This window comes from Nematostella vectensis, chromosome 15 (assembly GCF_932526225.1).
Source record: "Nematostella vectensis chromosome 15, jaNemVect1.1, whole genome shotgun sequence".
Classification (NCBI taxonomy): domain Eukaryota; kingdom Metazoa; phylum Cnidaria; class Anthozoa; order Actiniaria; family Edwardsiidae; genus Nematostella; species Nematostella vectensis.
Genome location: NC_064048.1, coordinates 7,229,537 through 7,247,941, shown reverse-complemented (window position 1 = coordinate 7,247,941; position 18,405 = coordinate 7,229,537). Strand labels below are relative to the sequence as shown.

The following is an 18,405-nucleotide window of genomic DNA, read 5'->3' as shown; positions in this document are numbered from 1 at the left end:
TCGTCTAAGCGTCAAGGGGGTATAACGGGGGGTGGAGTTGTCATTTAGCGTTGCGTCATCAATGACGTCATCACAAATACGAATATCAATATCTTGAGCTACGGAAGTTGTGGCACGACCAAACTGGGGGGGGGGGGCAACAAAATGGACACGTGACATTCATATCAAACTTATTTCTATATGTCATGAACATTTAGCTTTCGCTAGTGCCCAGGTACACTCGTATGGTATTTTACAACTGCGCTTGCGCTGAAGTATCAAATTTTGCCGGAGAAACATTAATAGCGGAGCAAGCGCGGCCGCAGGCCGCGCGCGGAGCTCCATAGGTATAGAAGTATGGTATAGCTATGCGACTTGGATTTGTGGTCATCGCGCGGTTACCCTGTGGTGTCACAATCCATCCATCCATCTAGTCAATCGTGCAACTCCCAGGCCCCACTCGATCTTACGCTGTTGTGTGTTTTTTACCTCCTCGCTTTGTGCTGCAAAGTTCTTATGTTCACAGGAGGAAGGCAGCTTGAAAATAGTATTTAATGAGAAAATAAGCGGATTCAAATGGGCTGAAGTTTTTTTAAGGAAACGTTTTGTCTGAAGTACGAACCGATGTAAAATCCCGCGCGTGGCAGCAGCAGCAGCTAAAAAGAAGACTAAGAGGAGAGGCTCTACACTACCATTCTATATTAATTCACGTCTATATCTATGCAAGGAGATCCTGAGAGGAAAAGGCCTTGGATTGATGTCTGTTTTCAGCTATAAAATCATTCACTTGTGTTGACGAGTTCCTTGCTAGCAGAAAGATCACGGTTTACAACAAAAAGCGAACACAACCACTAGGCGACAAACATAAAGCGACCAAAAAAAAACACTGCGAAGGTGAGTTTTTGACGATGATTTGTATTGAGAATATGACATTTTTTTCATTTATTGTTGTGCTTTTATAATGCTCGTTTGTTCGCTTTTTTCCCAAAACCAATCGCTCAATCTTAAACACCGTACCAGCTTTAGTTTGACGTCAAGATGACATATCAATGTCATCTATCCTTGTTTTGATTGGCTAAGATACCATCTACTTGAATTCCGATTGGCTTATAATTTTGGCACTTGAATGGCTTTTATTCAACTGACAATCGCCATGAAAATGTTAAATTCGTAAATACTTTCAAGTTCTACAAATTCAGGCGTATATTCCTCACGGTAAGTACGAATTTAACGACAGAAATACGTAGTAGTCTAGCTACTGTATCAATGACACTTCGCTTGTTCGATTTATACATATGTTTTTAGAGTACAGATGTTTACAAGTTTTCATTTTCCCCAACACTATTCCAGATTGGAACAGCCTTCCGGCACACACCGCTAGTGCCAGTTCATTACTTTCATTTAAGACCATAGTTCCGAAATAGAGCTCTATAAATTATTATAATGTACTGTTTAAGTCTTATTTATTTATGTATATTTATTTATCTTGGTATAATGCAACTCAGCTTACAGTAACCGAGCATTAAAAATAAGAATTCGTGGTCTAACAAGCAATTTGAGCATAACAACATCCTTTGATATTCTTCGTTCTCTCTTTACTTTATTCACAGCGTTGAGATATTTAATCAAGGCTGACAAATATAATCCTGTCACGTATTGGTAAAGAAGACCTTTCTTGTGTTTATATTCTGTGTATTTAGTATTTTTGAAGATACAGCAACTTTTTCAACATTATCATAAATACTTTACAGTTACAAAAGAATTTTTTCATCGAAAATAAAAACCAAAAATGCAACTATTTTTTTGGCTCAAGCTTATATTGTCTGCATCTTGAATACTATCTAGCGTGTTTATTTATTTTAATTCAAATAGTTATGGAAAATTAGTAAGGTTATAAATGGGATGATGATAATATTAATTTGAAAGAAAAACAAATACCCAAGTTAATTGTTTTCACTTTTATTTAGGTAAAACCAACCAAGGACTACCTGAGGGTCATGCTTGATGCTAAAGACTGGAAGGCATAAGAATAGGCAAATGTAGACAGGATTTCTTACTTTGACACAGCAGTATAAGTGTAATAGGGTTTTTAGAGCAAGATAATTTGTGTCAATGATACTGTAAATCTGTGAAACATTTTTTATCAACCTAAAGATAATGAGGAAAGGGGAAATGTTAGGAGAGTGTTCAATCAAGTTGTTGCATTACTGTTAAAGTTTATATAAAAAATATAGTCCCAGTTTCTTTTTTCTCTCTCTATTGACTATTTTTATATGCAATTGATAATTATTTGCTGTTTCCCCTCTGCACCCTGAATAAAATAGGTTAGGTTTGAAATTAGACATTATTATCTATAATATCATTTTTTTTTTTTAAATTTGCTTCCCAAGTCAATTTGTTCTCCCCCATTTGATTGCATTTTATTTTGTAGTTACATTAGCATGTGTGGATCCAGCTGCAGGGTTTCTATAAAAAAAAACAGCAGGCCACCATGCTAAAGGGTGGGTTCACCAATATGTAATGCATGACTGAGGTATATTTGTGGATTTTTATTTCCTTGGCGATGGAGTATCACTAGTAAGTGGCACCTCGCTGAAGTGTATCTAAATCATTCTATCTTTGAAATGCTGTTTCATCCATTATTTGTTTCTTTGCAAGGGCAAAGCTTTGATACAAGTGTACATTAATGGAACTTCTATAAAAGGGTTTTTATTAGGGCAAGGTACTTAATAAATTATATAAAGATAATAACAAACTTGTGCTTTTTCAATAATAAATCTGTAAAGAAAACCGTTTTATATCAAACCTTAAGGTAATAGGGAAAGGGAAAAATGTTAGGAAAGTTCCCAGTCAAGCTATTATTGCATTTTTGTCATATATTTTTTTAAAGTAGATTCACATTTTTCAAATAGAGGCGCATTTCTCCCTTTTAACCCCCCATTGACTTTCTGTTTATTTGTTTTTTTTTTATTCCTCTCTACCCCAAATATAAGTCAATGAACATGGTTTGGTTTCAAATTAAAATAAAAAAATGGAATTGAGAACTTTCAGTAATTTAGTATTTTCCTCCATTGCATTCATTTTTGAGTAGCTAGTATGGGTGGATCCAGGGTTTCTAAAAACAACTGGCAAAAGGGTGGTTGCACTAATATGTATTAAATTTAACACATTCTTCTGAATAATCAGTTGCAGTACATGAAAACTACAGTATGGCATCTAAATCTTTGAAATGCTGTTACATCCTTGATATATTCTTTACAAGGTCAAAGAATGTTATTGTGTTGCTTTGATAAAAAAAATATGCATATAAGAGAATTGACCATTAGACTCTTGAAAAACATTCTCATCAACTAAGGCACCTTGAACTTTTACAGCCTTTTTTACACTAAGGTTTAGTACTTTCATACTGCATATTTTTGTTTATTTACCAAAAGAATTGCAAGCTAGAATTCAAAGTCATAGGTAGGGTTGGATTCATATTAAAAAAGAGAGCAACAAAAAGTCAAAGTACCTAAGAGAGAACATAATTTTTTGTCTCGACTGCGCGTGCAGTTGAGCTAGCTAAAACGGCAACACAAAAGTTGAATCTGATTGGTTCATCCGCGCGTCTAAAAATAGCCTGATCCTAGGAAACGCGGTGACACCTATATAGTACAAGAACATGGGAAGTTGATTGCCCCTACTTATGAGCCCCTTATGAGCCCCTGTTTCATTTTGATCATCTCTAAAAATAACGCTAAACCGACGGGGTATTACATTCTAAGAGCACTTTGGGTTTTTGTCTTCTGCGAGCCGAGCATTTTGAAGGAACATTTGACGATCCGAAAAGAACCAAGCACTCGAATTAAACTATCCAAGCATTTACGACCATTGCGAGTATTTGCGAGCAAGTCGATAAACGATTGCGATTCAAAAACTGCTACCCCTAAAAAAATACGACGAAATTAGAGTTAATTTGTTACCGACAAATGTTGCCTTTTTTGTTTTATGTTTTATAACACCGCACGGGTAGAATCGTTCCTTGCTTGATTGTCACTCAAAACTCATTTATACCTGGGCGGAAACCTAACAATAGTTATCCCGAGATATGAGTATTTTTGTTTTAATGACGTCATCGATGACGTCACACCTCACATGACTGTTTATGCACCCCCCTTGACACCTACATGACATTCTCCAATTTCGGTTGTCCGATGATGTTTTAATCATGAGATATGAGTATTTTCGTCCTTAGTTAAATTTATGGTTATTACATTAAGCGTCGAGTGTTCTTACATTAAGCGTTAATTCCGTTATTACATTAAGCGTTGAAATTTGTTACACTAAGCGTTAACTATTTTATTACATTATTTGTTGTTACATTAAGCGGCAATTTTAGTTACATTAAGCGTTAGTGTTACATTAAGCGGCAATTGTTACATTAAGCGGTGATACACGCGAAACACAAAAGGAACCCATCAACAGCAAATGTTAATCGTTACCACCACCTGCAATCACCATAGTTATCGTCATCATTATCCCCACATATACCACTATAATCCTATTCATCATTGCAAATAAATAAACAAACAAACAATCAAATAAATAAATAAATAAATAAAAAAAACGAACAAAATAAAGCTGTTTTTACCTGGATCATAAGAATTTGGAGTAGGCGTCGGTGTATTAAGTGATGTACATGTAACACCGGCATCCTCAAAATGATAACAATTATGCACTCCCCAGCCATTGAACCGACAGCTTGACAGAAATCGCTCGGTGCCATTGCAGGCAACTCCATCCATCCAAATAGTACCCTTTCCCTGCCCAAAATGCGCACTGCTGTGGCTTGCAACAACACCGGGATACCCCAGCTGACGGCAGACAACGCGTGCGTCATTAATATCCCAACTGTCGTCACATACTGTTCCCCAGACCCCATCGTGATAGATCTCTACACGTCCAGAATTAGAAGAGTGACCATTCACAAGTCTCACAATATTAGAACTTGGTGCTGTTGTTGGTTGGGTTATTCGTGTTGTTGGTGGCGTAGTTGATGCTCCTGAAACATGTTTGTTACAGAATGATAAATGTAAAAATAGGTGGAGCATACATTGGATTGATACTGATGTAGACAAAAACGTACATCGTACGTTAACCGTTCTAGACGGACTGTTGGTACGCGTCATTCTGACTGTAGTGTATTGGCCGACTTGCACTAAGAAATCAGGTGAAAATCTCGGCAAAAGCTGCTGCAGTCATGCCAAAGAGCGACGAAAAGAACTAAATGTTTTAATGAAAGTAAGCCTTTTCTGAAATAGCACACTTACTGTTATTTTGGCGCCAAAAGACTAGAGGGCGCGCGAGTTTGCCACCCAGAAAGTCACGTGACCTTTTAGTGCAAGTAACCTATTAGTGTCATACTGGATTCAACAAGTGCCGTTTTTCGACCTCAAGTCCCCTTATCCGTCATAATCATTTCATTTACTCTTGAAATGGTTGCCTCTAAGGTAAATGAGTTACTATGAGCACTATTTGATTCTGTATTTTAATGCATCAGGACTAAAAAAGATCTGAACTCGATATGCTTTTAGCATGCCCTTCAAATTTGGTGAAATCTCAGGCTGGACGTTGTTATAAAAAAGCTTTATAAAAAAAGAAAAAAAAGTGCAGTGATAAAACCTAACCCATCTTGTGGCGACTAAAGTTTTTGTTTAAAGGAAAAGGAGCAGGGACAAGATTGCAAATGGGTATTTTATAAGGAAGGACCATAAAAATTTTAGTGTGTATTTTTAGTCAAATAAAATTTAGTGTCCGGAAAATGCATACCTGTCAACTCTCCCGCATTAGGCGGGAGTCTCAAGATTTTGGACCCCATCTCCCGCTCTTTCGCGTTGAGCACCAAATCTCCCGCTTTTTAGCGATTTTTATCGCTTCCGAAAAATTATTCTATAGAAAATCGTCATTTTGCCTATTTTCAAATAATTTGAAACAATAATTCCCTTGAGTAGCACAATTTATCTAACACCCTCGTGAGATCTATAAGTGGATTTGTTCGTGCGAGCTTTTTAAAGGCAAACGCCTGCAAGGTTAAACCCAACCCTCCCCAAAAATATGAATATACCCCACCCCTCCCCCAAAAATTCTCAAGCCTTGAGATTTTTGGAGGTTGACAGGTATGAAAATGATATTTGTGTGTGTGTGATTTTTTCTGACCTCACTTGGCACAAAGAGAGAGGTACTGGCCACTGCAAAAGATGATGAAGCGATAAACACATGAGAGAATGAAGCGTGAATGTTTTACGAGTATTTTAAACGACCGCATAGAAATTCAAATCCCATTACTCGTCTGGAAATAGCGCGTAGTAAATCTTACCGCTGTGACCAATCAATTCCCTTGCTGTGTGCAGTCAAATGTTTTATGATGCGACTATGAAAACGAAAAAGCCATCGATGGGTTTAAACGGTTGATTGACAATGCGCCATTTCCCAAACGAAACAAAAAAATTGGGTTCGTTCGCTGTGGTAGAGCCGTGGTGTTGGTTGGGTTATTCGTGTTGTTGGTGGCGGCTTTGATGCTCCTGAAACATGTTTGTTACAGAATGATAAATGTAAAAATAGATGAAGCATACATTGGATTGATACTGATGCAGGAAAAAAAACGTACATAAACGTACATACAACGTACATTGCATGAAGAAATCACGTGTGTTTGTAAGTGGAAAATCACTCAAAAATAATTGGAAAATCACGCCTTTAGTTAGCGCTAACCTGCTTTCTAGGAACACGGTTCTGGTGATTAAATGGACTTAAAATGCTCAACTCCAATAGGTATGTTGATCGATCGGATGTCCTTCTTTGGAAACGTGAGGAACGCCTTATACCTAGTAAAATCCAACAAATTTAAAGCGTGGGGAGGATATCTCAGGCCGCAATTAGAGGGACCTGGGCTCCTCAACTTTCCTGACATCTTCATCATAAACACTATCGGCATGACGTCACTATCGGCATGACATCACTATTTTTGGTTAGCTCTCCTTTTTTTTTGTTTACTTTAACAGACAATGGCGTCTCCGTACACGATCAGTACTCGCTAATGCGCGCATGCACGCGAAACACAAAGGGAACCCATCAACAGGTATCAAAAGGTTAATCGTTACCACCACTTGCAATCACCATAGTTATCATTATCATCATTATCCCCACATATACCACTACAATCCTATTCATCATTGAAAAAAAAAAAACGAACAAAATAAAGCTATTTTTACCTGGATCATAAGAATGTGGAGTAGGCGTCGATGTATAAAGTGATGTACATGTAACACCGGCATCCTCAAAATGATAACAATCATGCACTCCCCAGCCATTGAACCGACAGCTTGACAGAAATCGCTCGGTGCCATTGCAGGCAACTCCATCCATCCAAATAGTACCATTTCCCTGCCCAAAATGCGCACTGCTGTGGCTTGCAACAACACCGGGATACCCCAGCTGACGGCAGACAACGCGTGCGTCATTAATATCCCAACTGTCGTCACATACTGTTCCCCAGACCCCATTGTGATAGATCTCTACACGTCCAGAATTAGAAGAGTGACCATTCACAAGTCTCACAATATTAGAACTTGGTGATGTTGTTGGTTGTGTTATTCGTGTTGTTGGTGGCGTAGTTGATGCTCCTGAAACATGTTTGTTACAGAATGATAAATGTAAAAATAGGTGGAGCATACATTGGATTGATACTGATGTAGACAAAAACGTACATCGTACGTTAACCGTTCTAGACGGACTGTTGGTACGCGTCATTCTGACTGTAGTGTATTGGCCGACTTGCACTAAGAAATCACGTGAAAATCTCGGCAAAAGCTGCTGCAGTCATGCCAAAGAGCGACGAAAAGAACTAAATGTTTTAATGAAAGTAAGCCTTTTCTGAAATAGCACACTTACTGTTATTTTGGCGCCAAAAGACTAGAGGGCGCGCGAGTTTGCCACCCAGAAAGTCACGTGACCTTTTAGTGCAAGTAACCTATTGGTGTCATACTGGATTCAACAAGTGCCGTTTTTCGACCTCAAGTCCCCTTATCCGTCATAATCATTTCATTTACTCTTGAAATGGTTGCCTCTAAGGTAAATGAGTTACTATGAGCACTATTTGATTCTGTATTTTAATGCATCAGGACTGAAAAGAGATCTGACCTCGACATGCTTTTAGCATGCCCTTCAAATTTGGTGAAATCTCAGGCTGGACGTTGTTATAAAAAAGCTTTATAAAAAAAGAAAAAAAAGTGCAGTGATAAAACCTAACCCATCTTGTGGCGACTAAAGTTTTTGTTCAAAGGAAAAGGCGCAGGAACAAGATTGCAAATGAGTATTTTATAAGGAAGGACCATAAAAATTTTAGTGTGCATTTTTAGTCAAATAAAATTTAGTGTCCGGAAAATGCATACCTGTCAACTCTCCCGCATTAGGCGGGAGTCTCAAGATTTTGGACCCCTTCTCCCGCTCTTTCGCGTTGAGCACCAAATCTCCCGCTTTTTAGCGATTTTTATCGCTTCCGAAAAATTATTCTATAGAAAATCGTCATTTTGCCTATTTTCAAATAATTTGAAACAATAATTCCCTTGCGTAGCACAATTTATCTAACACACTTGTGAGATCTATAAGTGGATTTGTTCGTGCGAGCTTTTTAAAGGCAAACGCTTGCAAGGTTAAACCCAACCCTCCCCAAAAATATGAATATACCCCACCCCTCCCCCCAAAAATTCTCAAGCCTTGAGATTTTAGGAGGTTGACGGGAATGAAAATGATATTTGTGTGTGTGATTTTTTCTGACCTCACTTGGCACAAAGAGAGAGGTACTGACCACTGCAAAAGATGATGAAGCGATAAACACATGAGAGAATGAAGCTTGAATGTTTCAAGGGTATTTTAAACGACGAAGTTCAAATCCCATTTCTCGTCTGGAAATAGCGGGTAGTAAATCTTACCGCTGTGACCAATCAATTCCCTTGCTGTGTGCAGTCAAATGTTTTATGGTGCGACTATGAAAACGGAAAAGCCATCGATGGGTTTAGACGGTTGATTGACAACGCGCCATTTCCCAAACGAAACAAAAATTTTGGGTTCGTTCGCCGTCGTAGAGTAACAATGAATTCTGCCTCAATTTCATAACACTTTACAACAAACACAGTTCAGGAGAACTCCTGTTTATTTTGGGTATGTAGCCAGTGCCCAGCGAGCAGTAATCATGCGGCTTAAGAGCCGAAAAAAAGTTTGAAAAAAAACATTCACACAAAAAAATTAGCAAAAGTAAATGCGGCTTAAACAGAGGAGCTGGCTAAAGTGACACTAGCATGCTATGTCTCCCCTTATATACTCATAGCCATACTGCACCCTATAAACAAACCCACGTGTTATTCACAACGGCAGAAAAGTATTAATTTTACTATAACAGAAACATTTTGGATATGCAAACATGTAAAGCATACAACGAAAGGTAGCCATGCATCTCACCTGAACAACTCCCAACTGCAAACGTGATATCATCTATTGCGATGTCACTAAATTGGTCATGCCCTCGGAATGCCTCAAAATCGACCTGTGATATCAAGATAATCAATGGACAGAAATGAAGGATCCTCGGGCGCCGCCATTGCCTGCCCAAAGGTTATCGCTACTCGGCGCTGATTTATGCTTCAATACGACTGAAGCTCCTTTTGGTATAATTTGAGCAGCCCAGAAAAGGATTGAATAATCCCTCCTCTAATAAAACCAAAGTGTTATTCCAAAGCCACTGCATTGAGCTCACGTGATACCTAAATGAGCTTCATTCATGCCCAACAATACAAGCAATTCATTATAACTTTTTTTTATGTTGACTGTAAAGAGTCTGTCTGGTGCCATTTTTGTCTTTCAGGTTTGATTGGGTATATTTCAATGTGCTTATAATAAGGTGCTTCCCTGATAACATAGTTTTCACGTCATTGTCAGCTGAATAGGGGGTGGAGGCTGTGCCCTTTGTATCGAGTTTAGTGTAAATGAAGCACAAAAAACAAAAAACGTTGTCGCTTTGGGGGTCTGGTACCGAGGAATTTTAGGAATTTTTAGTTTCTTTTCAGAGGCTTTCTCCATTCACTAAAAATGGTCACAGTCATTGTTTTTCTCTTCTGAATACCATTCATAAAGTTTGCGAAGCACCTGCGAAGCGGTACGGCAGCATTAAAAATGACAAGAATCGTACAGGTTTTCTAAATAAGGAATATATTTCCTTATATGGAAGTGACCACGTCTGGGAAAAACGACAATTTTTGGCTAAACTTTCTTGATATGTTGTTTTTATGGAGTTATCCCTATCTCAACGTTATTTGTTTGCAATGTTTGACGAAAATAATAATAATGGCAGACATGGGCCCATGCTGATTTAGGTTTTTTGTTTTTTGTTATAAAATAACGCTTTCGCTACGCTGTAGCGGCTCCCTGGCTTTTGTCCTGTGTTTTTCGCAAACAAACAAACAAGCAAGCAAGAAAACATACAAACAAGAAAACAAATAAATCAACAACCATCCAAACAGACTACAAACAAGCAAGCAAATAGATAATTAAACAAGCAGACAAAATAAACAATTCCCTGCTAGCAGAGGCCTCTTTTCTCTGTATTTCGATGGGCTGTCATTCGCGAGGAAAACAGACCTCTCCATGGGTCGCAACTGTTTTCATTGCGCATGCGTGGGCGTTTTTAAGCGACGGCATGACGTGCCAAAACCTGTACCATCACGCGAAAGCTGTCAATATGCTAATATGCTAACATGGGTTAGAATTATGATTCAAGCTCCGTTTATTTCTTTTTTTCGAAAAAAGAAAAAAAAAACTGTTCAATTTCAATCACCTAAAACCTTACTAAAAAGATTGAACAGCAAACGCAAAGACGAGTTTTGTCTTGTTTGTGGGATAAATTTTCAAGACATCTGAGCATGCGAGTTTCTTCAGTTGGGCTCGAAGAAAATGTTACAAAACTTTTTGGTTAACTTATATCAGCTTTGTCCAGAAGAATATGCAAAAGCTGTAAACAGAAGAGTGTACTCGTTAGTCAAAAGAGAGAAAATTCTGAATGAAAAGATAAGGCATTGAATGGCTTCTTTCATAATTCGTCGCGTGTCTACGGAGGACGCCGTTTTGAATGCGTGATTATTATCCCGCAGCGGATAGTGGCCAGTAATTAATGAACGGAGCATGCGCTCTGGATATCCCGTCCACGATCGTGGACGGCGGTTTGATCAAACAAGATTGCGACCCATGGCAGAGGTCTCTTTTCTTCGCGAACGCCAGCACAGCGAAATACAGAAAAAAGAGGCCTCTGCTAGCAGGGAAAATAAAGAAACAAACAAGCAAACCAAAAAACAAACAAACAAAACATATAAATAAATATTTAAGAGCTAATTATTCGTAACCCACCTGAAAAGTTCCGTTTCCAAAGATATTGAACTGAACCTCTTGGTACAGCCATCTGTTGTCTTGATCTCCCGACTGACGCCATCTGGTGACGTCATCGATCTTCACCAGGAGTATTCCCATACCACTGCCGTACATGTTGTACCAGAAGCCAAGACACCTGGTGGAATAGCTTGTGCCATAAAAGAACCCTCTGAGCGTTGCCCGGTCCCCATAACTACTTCCTGAAGCTTCAGTGTACACATAGTGACCTTTTTAATAACAAGAAAGAGCGAACTTGAGTAACGACCTTGGGAATGGCAACTGGCAGAAAATACATTACTACTTCCATAACTCCTTCCTGAAGCTTCAGTGTACACATAGTGAACTGTTAATAACAAGAAAGAGCGAACTTAAGTAACTACCTCGGGAATGGCAACGGGTAGAAAATACATTACTACTTCAAAAACTACTTCCTGAAGCTTCAGGGGTTCAGTGTACACATAGTACCTGTTAATAACAAGAAAGAGCGAACTTAAGTAACGACCTCGGGAATGGCAACGGGCAGAAAAGACATGATAGGCCTTACACACAAACATGGCAGACTTACATTCATTGTAATTCAGGCCCTACTTTATCTTTACATTTTTCTTCTAGATCCCCTACCCTTAAATGGGCTTCACGGCCAATGAAAGGAGGAAAACATCGTGTACTGTACTCTGTCTAATTCACTCCAGCTATCTTCCTCCAATCTACGGCGCGGAAACGTCAAGTTTCACGGTCTAGGGGGGGCTGGCTATTATTGTTTGACATTTTTTTTTTGGTTTTCGTTTCCGACCTGTCAGATATCAAATGATCGTTCCCTTAGGATTCTGAACGAGAGTTCTGGGTGGTTTTTGCATGGTTATGGAGCTTTGATCATTCCCAACCTGATCCCGTTGTGTGATCTTTACTCGGCCCTGTCCCCAAAGAGGGGGTTCCCCCTCCCCGTCGCGTCCAAGAGAAGCTGTTTCCCGTGCTGCTTTGCCAACCGCACATTTCAGAGTCAAAGTTGCATGCTAGACATAAATGATAACATTTTACACAAATTGAAATAATAAGTAATCAATAATAACCAGTCTAGTACCCTCAAATACCTTATATGTGATGCGTGTAACAAAGATTCACTAAACAGTGGAACCTGGGTTTAACGATATGCCTCGGGAGAAAAAAAATAATCGTACAATCGAGGGATCGTTAGAAAGAGGACCCCGATTTTACGATATAAAGGAAAACCCATTAAAATATCGTTGTAGCGAGGTCGGGTTAATTATCAACTTTTACAAAATAATAATATTGTAACTGTACTCTGTTTAAGACTGTACAATTACTCTCTATAAACAGTAATCTGCATTTAACAAGACTTGTAATTTCAAAGAAATCGATAAACTGTACTCTACGTGTGTGGTGTTTTAAGTGTTGTTTATCTCTTTGTTGATAGAAAGAATCAGTAATGTCTTGTATCGAGATCAAAATTATGCTTGGGAGAACGGATTTGTGTAGTAAAATCGAGAATATCGTTGTATCCAATATTGTTAGATCGAGGTAATTTCTTATACATTTCACTGTTTCTTTGCCGGGAGAAAGGAAGTAAAGGAACGTCATCGTAAAATCGAGGTTATCGTAAAATCCAGTATGGTCAAATCCAGGTTCCACTGTACATGAAAAAAAAGGTTCGTTCTCAGGTTTTAAAATTTTCATTTCATTGATTAATTGATTTATTCCCTCTCACAGGGATTAGCTCCCCCCCACCTCACACCCCCTCCCCCGTTATCTGATCCTACAGTTATTTTGACTTGTTTTTGGGGGTAGCGACTCGTAGACTTACAAATCCCATGAGAAATGTCTATCAGTAATACAATGCTTGAGACTCTAGAAAAAGGATTTAAACTACTTCTATTTCTTACTACAGACCTGATGGAAATCTGGGTGGAATTCGCGAAGGGGGAATCACTTGTGTTGGGTTTGGAACGGCTGTGTATATGAGAATGTAAAAAAAAATTATATATAACTAAAATAAAAGAAAACATGTGAGCTACTTAAAGAGTAGACTATCAGTCAACATAACTTTAGTCATCGCCATCATAATTATAACTAACTACAAAATCATTATCATCATCGTTGTCGTCATTACCATCATGAACATCAATATTACCTTCACTTTCATTACCATCATCACCAACAACATCAGCATCATCATCACAATCAATATCATCACCATCATTTTTGTCTTATTCATCATATACCACATCATCGCCATCACCATTACTATCTCATATCGCTATATCATTGTCAGGCCGTAAGCAGAGTAAAGAAATCTGGTAAACAATGGCAAACAATTGTAGGAGGCAGGTGAAGCAAATAAAAATGAAAGAAGGTGGGGAAGGTTACTATCCCGGCCCTCCCTTAGTCATGAGGGAATCTAAGCAACTACGACGGCGATTGCAGGGAGAATGGGATCCCCAAAAAGCTTATGCTTTGCGCTCAATTCTAAACTAGTATTTATAAAATTCACTAGTTTTTGAAGTCCAAAAAAACTATAGAAAACCCTTTAATTTTTTTTCTAACAAGCGTACAAGGATAGTCTAGTTTTCAGCGCACACGTTCCCGTCGTCGCGTCGTTGTAGCTTGAAGGGCAACGGCTGAAATCATACAGAATCCATTTCAGTGTACATTTCAAGTCCGTCTCTTTGAATTCCCAATTGTTTTTTGCCGTCGCTGTTTGCGTTGCCGTTGTCGCTGCTTAAATTTCCTATGATCATTAAGTGGGGAACAAAGATGGAACACTCAAGGGGCACTTGATTAGGAGCTTTGCTCTGTTGTACTTTCCGCACCAGTATAACTGGTGGAAATTCAATAAATAAATAAAACATCATCACGACGACTAGCATAGTAGTGGGACGAGCGCTATCGTGGTTACAACCCAGCAACTTTCACACTGCCCAATCCCCCCGTGGGACCGCGGTCGTATCCACATAATTTCTACACCACCTACCTCTAATGTGCACGAGGACCTTACTCTCTGGAGTTGCGAAAGTTGACAAGAAGGTGCAACGATAATTTGTGTCGTCTGTCATATCTGTCCGGTTTACGGCCAGGGTGGCCCGTACGGATACAGACGCTCTTGGATCTATAGCACTAACAGAATCGTTATTCACATTCTTTGCTGCAACAGCTGTCCACTGTGGAATACATAAAGCAGAGAAATAATCAGTGCTTCTAGTGTGGTATCCACTAAGACAAAGCTTTAGAAAGTAAACTAATTGTAATAAGGATGCGAGTTCTCCACCCTTTATATAGATCCAAAGCTATGGAACGTTCCCATAGAGGTCGGGCTTTATAAATCTTCAGATCATTTTAAGAGTAGAATGAAAACACAGGCAAGCTGTAGAATAACTAGGAGGTATGCAGTGGTGTGTTGGAGTGAGAGAAATAAGTCAAGACATGGAATGTTTTACTCCTCTGTGAAAACAGAGTCGTTTTGCTGACGTTTTGATGGTCGGCCCTAAGTCGTAGCGAAAGAGACTAAAGCCGGATGGGAGTTGTATTACAATATTTTTAACGCGCACAATAGGTTTGCCGACTTCTTAACCACTAATGAAACTAAACTATGTAGCGAAATTTCTCTGTTTTCACGAGGCTTAAAACTACAAACATCAGGGGTGGATACAGGGGGGGTGGATTGGGTGAAATCCACCCCCCTTTTTTAGTAGAAAAATTAAAAAATCACTTTGTTTGAAGAAAATAAATGTCTGATGGACGGGAGGTACTGTCCATGTTCCTTCGCCTTCTTGACTTTGCTGACGTGACATACCAATTTAGCATGAAGTATTAGATCCATGATCCATGTTAGATCCATGTGAAGGACCACTGGATCAGTTATAAGCCGTATATCCGGGCATTATCCACCCCCCATTTTGAAATTCTGGATCCGCGGCCCCTGAACACACCATGTCATCTTTGTGTTGATTTATTACCCATTTTACCCTACCTGTCTTGACCCAGGCGTCTTTTCCTTTTCAAATATCAGCAGTGCAAATGCTCGCGCACTTATCGCCTCATCTGTTGTAAGCGAGTAATCCCACTCCAAGAGGAGCCGACTACCCACTGTCTGCGCGACTTCCAGGGGCTGTTTCGTCCATTGAAAAGCATCTAATACACAAGACCGAGAACAGAATGTAGGATAGTAAAGAAAAATGCGGCCAGGACTTGTTAAGGGGAGAGGGGAAGGAGGGGAGAAAACACCTAAGAAAACTGGAATTGATTAGTTTCCTTATATTGGAGTTACTGCGTTTGACCAAAACGATACAGGGTACAGACAGTCGAATAATCTGAAAGAATCCGTTGTAAAAAGCGAAAGAAATACTAATTTAACACTGCTACTATACGAGACAAGCACGTCCGCTTGAGTTTGAATTTGAGTTTGAGAATTTGAATCATGCGAAAAGACACGGCTGTCGTATCTTGTACTCTGCTTTTAACAAATAGTAGAGGGGGGAAGGGGACGGGGTTTCTGGAAAAGAAGTCGAATTAGCTAGGGTACGGACAGTTGAATATTCTGAAAAGTATCCTGAGAAAATTGCGAAAACAAAAATAATTCTAATGTAGCACTGCTACTATTTCAAAGCACGTCGGCCGTAAAGAGTTTGAATCATGCGAAAAGACAGCTTTCGTATGTTAGGCTCTGCAGGCGAGTAATTTTACTCAGAGGTTAACCTTGCTCATTGTAAATGGAGTATATTGGTCTTTGGAAAGCTCAATGAGATAATCCCTTATAATATCTAGCCAACAGTGTGTGTGTGTGTGTGTTTGTAGCTTTGCATTGCTTTTACACTCGTCAGCCTGACTCTTCTCCCATCTTATATCGTTTTATCTTAGAAGGCCCCCGTCATAATTGCACAGTTTCAAATACGTTTTCTATGTCACAAGTTTGGAGTGTTAGCTAATAGCTTGTGCGCTTACGTGTGAAACATTACTCAGCAAAAAAATAAGGAAGCTCTGTTTATTTTGCGCTCTTATGAAACATTTTGAATTTTGAAAAATAGATTTAACTGAAGAATGCTGGTTGCAAAAGAAAACGAACAGAAATTAACCAGCTTATAAAAATGAATTGGTGTTACACGTTCATCAATTTTAGTTTGTTTTCTATTTGCGCTTTTGGTATAAATAATGTTTTGTATGAAAAAAAAAATCTAAGAAAGAACGATAAAATCCATCTGTTTCTTTTCTTTTCTTTTTTGTGAAAAGCGAATTAATTAAATTCTGGGGTATAAAAGTGGTTTGTTTGTAATCAGTTGTTTTAAAAAATATTCAAAGCGAATTCTATTTTTATGTCCATGTGTGATGCTCAAAAAAGGCCAATATCGGCGCTGAAAAAAATCTTTCTCTTTCTCTTCTGTCAGTATTATAAAGACATAGCAGAGAAAATGTCTGTGTTCAACTTTCACAGAACACGGTCAGTATGCTATCATGCAATGCTGGACCGGGAAGTTGATGTAGTTTGTTCAATAGCACTGATTGAAACTTCATTATATAATCGTCTTTTTGGGCATTTGAGTATAGTTTAAACTTGCGTCGGTACGAAGATTTTGTCATTCGTGATAAAGGCCCCGTGGTTTGAACGACTGATTGTGTCTAATTTGTTCTTGTATTTAGGCGTTCTGATCAAGTTATATAACATCTTTAATATTTCTGCGCAGTGCTAACTATTTTCGGTTTCGTATTGGCTCGTGATGTCTCCTATTTCAAACTAGCCTTGGCTAACGGCTTTATTCACTAAACTTTATTCAATAAACCTCGAGAACAACAGAAGAAAACAAAAACAAAGGTGCGAAATGCACAATCTTGGCGATTATCGCGATAACTAAACTAAATAACCAACGGTGGCTTAAAGATATAGTTTCCTTTTCAGTTAAATAAGAGATTTTAACTCGTCATTAAGCCTCAATATTTTTTTCTCAACTCAGCCTTACCTGAAAAGCAGACTAGAAGAAGAACTACAACAAAAAAGCTTCGGTACATCATCTTGTTATTTTCGCTTGTTTAAAAGCGTCCCTCGTTCGCCGAGGATAACATAATATAATTATTTCATAGAAATGCTCCACTTTTTCTGGCTGAGTGCATTCAGCTTAGCGAAGAGCGACTGTCTTGAATTACTAAATATGCTGGTTAATGTTAGTTGTGCATGCCCTTATGCATTATGGATTATGCATTATGAGCACTTTTCCGATAATTTGATATGGTCTGGTAAAATCCCACTAGACCAGAACACATCCGGTAAGAACTATTTTAGCTATTTTAAAAGCATCGTTTGGCTTCGGGTCCAAGCAACGGAAAAAAATCCGGATAACTTTGAAGTTGTTATCTTTTATATAAAAACAGTTGAAAATTTAGGTAATCTTATTTCTCATTTAAAACTTGACTAGGGATTTATACCTCCCCTCCCTCCTGCCCTTTTTATTTGGTCGCCCTTTTTCGCAGCAACGGCCGCCATATTGCAATTGTGTGATTTCACCTGATTTTTTGTTTTGAAATGTTGAGAAATTGAAATGAAATTATTGAGAACCCAGTGTTGATCGTGATTGTGATCGGGGCGACGGTTCATAGGATAGCCCGCAACAAATTTGCTTTCTGGCAATTTTCCAGTTTCAAGTAAATAGTACTAGAGATACAAGAGATACGAGATACAAGATATTGTGAACCTTTTTCGACAGTTACTGCTCTGATAACTAAATATGTGTATGTCATTGAAGCACAGCTTCAGGTTTATCACGTATAGTCAAGACCCAAGCAGTCTCGTGGGAATTTTGAAAAACTCATTGGTATACCGTCTGTCGAGACCCTTGACAAAAACGTTTTTCGCCATTTTATGTAAAAATATTTAACCAATTTATTGGCATAAGTCAGGGCTCGGATTTCATAAAAAAGCTATATTCGCTGCGGAATTTTACGATTCGCGAATTCGCGTTATGTCCTTTC

The 18,405-nt window shown here is 38.7% G+C and overlaps 1 protein-coding gene across 3 annotated transcripts in view; it reads right to left on the bottom strand.

Moving 5' to 3' along the window:
* LOC5509856 overlaps positions 1–18,319 on the bottom strand; it is a 31,949-nt gene extending 13,630 nt beyond the window's left edge. For 2 of the 3 annotated variants that reach the window (XM_048723137.1, XM_048723138.1), the window contains exons 1-9: positions 17,400–18,319; positions 15,419–15,579; positions 14,423–14,609; positions 13,342–13,401; positions 12,318–12,446; positions 11,413–11,660; positions 9,475–9,559; positions 7,230–7,640; positions 4,610–5,020 (exon numbers count right to left, since the gene is read on the bottom strand). In XM_048723137.1, the coding sequence (XP_048579094.1) occupies positions 4,610–5,020; positions 7,230–7,640; positions 9,475–9,559; positions 11,413–11,660; positions 12,318–12,446; positions 13,342–13,401; positions 14,423–14,609; positions 15,419–15,579; positions 17,400–17,451 (1,744 nt within the window). In that variant the 5' untranslated portion in view covers positions 17,452–18,319. Of the gene's footprint in view, positions 1–4,609; positions 5,021–7,229; positions 7,641–9,474; positions 9,560–11,412; positions 11,661–12,317; positions 12,447–13,341; positions 13,402–14,003; positions 14,070–14,422; positions 14,610–15,418; positions 15,580–17,399 lie in introns of those variants that run through there. The other variant, XM_048723139.1, reaches the window with a different exon arrangement.
* Positions 18,320–18,405: the final 86 nt, after the last annotated feature.